A 4,417-nucleotide genomic window follows, 5' to 3' on the forward strand; every position below is an offset into this window, starting at 1 on the left:
CTTGAAGCAGGAGGACATTGTTGCAATTGTTTCTGGGCGATAGTGGGCGATGGTGGTCAAGGTGCAAACTGGGGGGGATGTGGTTGAAGTCGGACTCATATGTTCTCACGGCAGGTGCCGAAGACCATACTCGCGCGGTTTCAAATGCTTCCAGGCTCTCTGTCTGCACTGCAAGACGGTGCAAGACTACTGAACGTACAGGTCTACTTTGGAATGATACGGATACGAAATGAGCCAAAGAAGAAAATCGAAACGAAAATATTGCGGCGTGGCGTCTCCCCCCGCCGGACACCCGCACTACTCGTACAAGGTATGAGCCCATCCCTCTATTTCATACCCGTCAGTGGGGTCTGGTAAATCCTGTCCGTGTGGTGTTCCCAGGGGTGAATCTAGTAGGGCTAGTGTACCCCCATGTAGCGCCTCGACAGCGGAGGTATCGAGCTGTTCCCTGGGATCCTCGACCTCTCCGTGGCCTCGTTGATGAACCCTAGGGTGAAGTCTCGGAGAGCCCTGGGCGTCATTGGGCGACCTATCTCGACCGACTTCGCCCTTGGTCTTGCGAAGTTTTCGCGGGACAACGGCGGACGAGCCATCGTCATCAGTGGGTGTGGTGGGGAGGAGGTCGTCAAACGTTGTAGGCGAGGTATTGGACGTTCGGGCCTCGAGGCTGCTCGTCATTTCAGGTCTTTTGCCTTTCATATCTCGGATCGCAGGATGAACGGCGGCTGCGACTACATTCCTTTCTCCGTCGGAAAGATTCGTGAGTTCGGCCAGCATGCTCCACCACTCGTCCTCTGTGACTTCTTCGTCGAGCGCTGCGAGGCTGCACTCGGAGGCAGGCAATGCCTCAGAGATGCTGTCAATACGCGGGATGGCAGCTCCCAAGCTTGACTGAGGACTACGGGACATTTTGCAGACTACGTCGGAATGACTGCGGTGTGACTGCGGTTCATATCTCGCTAAAAGTCGAGTTTGGCGGCGGCCTCGAGCTCCTCTTCGATAACCAAAGGTCGCACAAGCTCACGCTCCCCGCCCGCGTCCCGCTCGACAATTCCACCTCCTCACCCCCTTCTTCCCCTCCCTCACCCCAGAACAACGAGTACGAAGGCGAGACGAAGCCCGTCGACGTCGCGTACCTCATCCACTGGCTGCGCCACCACCTGCTCAAAGAGCGCGCGGAGCTCTTCATGGAGGGCGATACAGTGTGAGTTCTCTCTCTCTCCGCTTATGAGAAAATGCGAAGTTGGTTGTGTATATAGGGTGTAGACGGCCCGGGATCCTCGTGCTGATTAATGATACGGACTGGGAGCTGGAGGGCGAGGGCGAGTATGTGATCAAGAATGGGGACGAGGTTGTATTTATATCAACGTTGCATGGGGGGTGAATTTCATATAGTCGGGTTATTTATCAGGAATCGATGTAAGGTGCGTCGCCTGGTCTTACCTGTCCCCGGGTCTCCAGTATCATTCGCTGAACCCGGCGCAGAACTAGGGAAGATGTCAAAACTGCTGTTGTCATACAGTATGTATCGATAGGTCGACACCAGCAGACGTAGAATACAACATGCTAGGTATCGAAGGCGCTGTGCAGGATCCTGTCCCCGCTACCATCAACCAGCACAGTTCGTCTCAAGCAGACCCCTCCGATCGGCATCGAAAATCAGCCTCAACCCGGTCTTATCCACTCCTTTTCTCTCCACCATGACAGTATATATTTTCTCCATCCCCGTTCTTCCTTTTCGTTCTCCCCATCCCGCTATATACTCGCAAACTTCTCCAGCGCACGCATCACTCCTCCAGAGTACGCCCGTCCCACACTGCCCACGCTCTTCGGACTTGATAGACTCGGCTGACGCTGAAACCGGCCGCTCAGTGGGATTCGGGTGTGGTACGGCTGGTCTTTGCGCTATTAGGGGGAGCGGGAGGTCGACGTGTCAGTGGCCCGCGTTAGGTGAGCATATTTGTATATATCTGATCCAGGATTCAGACGAAGCGACGAGATTTGGGGCGCGGTCCTCCCTCCCCTTGCGCCAACGCACACGGTGTTCCAGTTCCAGGGAGGGAGAGGGTATGTTGTGACTTGATGTGTCAGGCAAGTTGGCTTGTGTCCGTGAGGTCGGGATGGTGTTCGCTGACAGGCGAGCATGTTCGAGTTCTTGCAACGCCCAAAACGCCCCACTCCTGCCTTGGTGCAATGCATCAAGGCAGCAGAGAATTATGCGCTGATTTGACTGAACCACAGCGAGCATTGGGCCGAATCCATGCTGATAATCATGGGAGCGCCGGTCGCCGTGACTCCAGAGAGCGGGATCGGGGTTCAGCGCAGGCAGAGGGATAGCCAGATGAAGTCTCGCGTTCAAAACTTCGTCTGGCTTGCCGTCCGGTGTGCGTGAACCTCAGACACCTAATCTTCGCGCTTCCTACTTCCTGGTGCAGTCGAGGACAAATCGCCACGCTCCTGGGAAGGGAAAACGGCACGGGGAGTTAGGTTCGTGAATCACAGTATGCCTGTCCAGTACCCAATGCTATACCCCAAGGGAGAGACGAACACCACTGGACATGCCCGAGCATGCCCTGGTATCTTCTGCCAGTCACGGGGCGATAGGCCGCGAGCTGGGCACGGCATCGAGCATATCGTGCTCTGACTCCCCGGAGATGGGTCGACGAACCACGGTGTCCCTTGGAGGGAAAGCATATTTCGTCACCTATCTCCGGGGAGGCAGCTTCATACGGCGCGCGAACTCGTGCACGCAACCGCGGCCTCCGAGACGGGAAAGGCCCCTGGACACGCGCGAGCACGTCCCGGTTCTTCCACCCTCCTGTGGGTGTTCGCGGAAGGCTAACTCCGTGTCGCGCATACATGCATACTCGCTGTGCGCCGATTCCGCGGAGACGTACAGGCGACCCGGAGGATCCCTTGGACCGTCCGATTCGTATACTCTCTCTGGGGAAGTCGGGTTGTTGGCAGGCTGTATTTCCCCGGGAGGTGGGTGCCGAGTCCCCGACTCTCCCTGGCTGGACAGGGACAATGTGCCCATTTCTGGAGGGGTCGACGTGAAGCCAGACCAGGACATGCGACCCGCGCCGATTTCCCGGAGATGGGTAAAACAGGATAGTCCGCCTACTGGAGGACTCACCCGTCCTACCGATCTCTCGTGAAGTCCGCCCGTGAAGCTAACTTTCCATGCATGCCTAAGGTGCACGCTCAGACCAGGCACAGTTTGTCCGGAGATGGGTAGAACAGTGCTGTCCGTTCCAATTGGATCGGCCTCTTCTTGTCTCTCTTGGGCAAGTGGGCCTGTAAAGTGGAGCGATGCGACCGGAAAGCTGTTATATGTCGCGTGTGCTATGGACTGTTCCCTGAGAGACGGCTGCTGACTTACCGGAGCCATCGGCTGCATTGCAGATAAGGGGGTACGTTCCTTGAAGAAACTAAACGTCGATGGGTCCGATGGTGGGCCCATGCAGCACCATCACGTCCTTCACAATACTCCTGCGAGACAGACACGACGGGGGCGTCGGTATTATCGACGCGTCCATAGTCCAAGCGCAGGAGCGGTGAAAGGGAAGACGAGGCCCGAAACCATGTATCGGAGTGCGAGAGGAGTGGATACTTTCCGCCCTGTGCACTCCTGTCTTAAATACCTCTGGAGCGGGGTCAAAGAGTGGCAGCCACCTTGTGGCCATGCCTGTCTCAGCCAAGCGTGATACGCTATTGTTGTGGGGCGCACGGACCCACTGTCGATATCGGTCGATGCGTTCATTGAACCGTCTGGAACCAATCGTACAGCGCGCCCGGGTCCGAATTGGCCGAGTGGCTTGGTGGGTGGGGGTCAACGCGCTTGTAGATTTCAGTAAAGGGTAACCATGCTTTTGTGTTGATCGGTGGATATTTTGCCAAAGATGATATGGAGTTTAAGGTTCAGTTCCGTCTACGTCCCCTGAGAGACTGAGGTGCTTGTAAGTCGATGCCGGAGGCCTGGAGACCTCACAGCCAGATTAATGGTATCGCTCACGGATGGCGGAGTTGGTATGTCGTTCAGGTCTGTGCTGATGCTATGGATCTAGACAGCGTTAGAACACTCGAGATGAAGATATGCTTCATGAATTGCCGTGTGGTGGCGGACCACTTATCGAGCATTCAGCGACAAGCATTTGAGCGTGTCCGCAGACCGGGTCAAGCACGACCTGCGACTATCTACACGTTCACGACGGAAGACAATAGAGGGTCGGATCCTTGAGGTGAGCCATTGTAATCTGATTCAGAATGTGACGTTGTCCTCCCTAGCTACAGGCCAAGGAATGCGGCGTTGCTGTAGCCGCTCTTAGCGGCGTGAGGACCAAGAGTCAGAAGACAAGACTGGAAGAATTCCTGGTATTCTTCGGAATATGGCCACAGTAGACGAGGGATGACTCGG

General features: G+C 56.1%; 1 protein-coding gene across 1 annotated transcript; it reads left to right on the top strand.

Annotated features, from left to right (window-relative positions):
- Positions 1-842: 842 nt before the first annotated feature.
- Positions 843-1,384, top strand: GLOTRDRAFT_51099 (Urm1-domain-containing protein; the record flags this gene model as incomplete). The annotated part of the gene is made up of 2 exons (XM_007873298.1): positions 843-1,204; positions 1,267-1,384. 2 exons carry the CDS (start codon positions 843-845, stop codon positions 1,382-1,384), a joined length of 480 nt encoding a protein of 159 aa, XP_007871489.1.
- Between the last annotated feature and the right edge of the window lie 3,033 nt (positions 1,385-4,417).

This window comes from Gloeophyllum trabeum (assembly GCF_000344685.1).
Source record: "Gloeophyllum trabeum ATCC 11539 unplaced genomic scaffold GLOTRscaffold_00086, whole genome shotgun sequence".
Lineage (NCBI taxonomy): Eukaryota > Fungi > Basidiomycota > Agaricomycetes > Gloeophyllales > Gloeophyllaceae > Gloeophyllum > Gloeophyllum trabeum.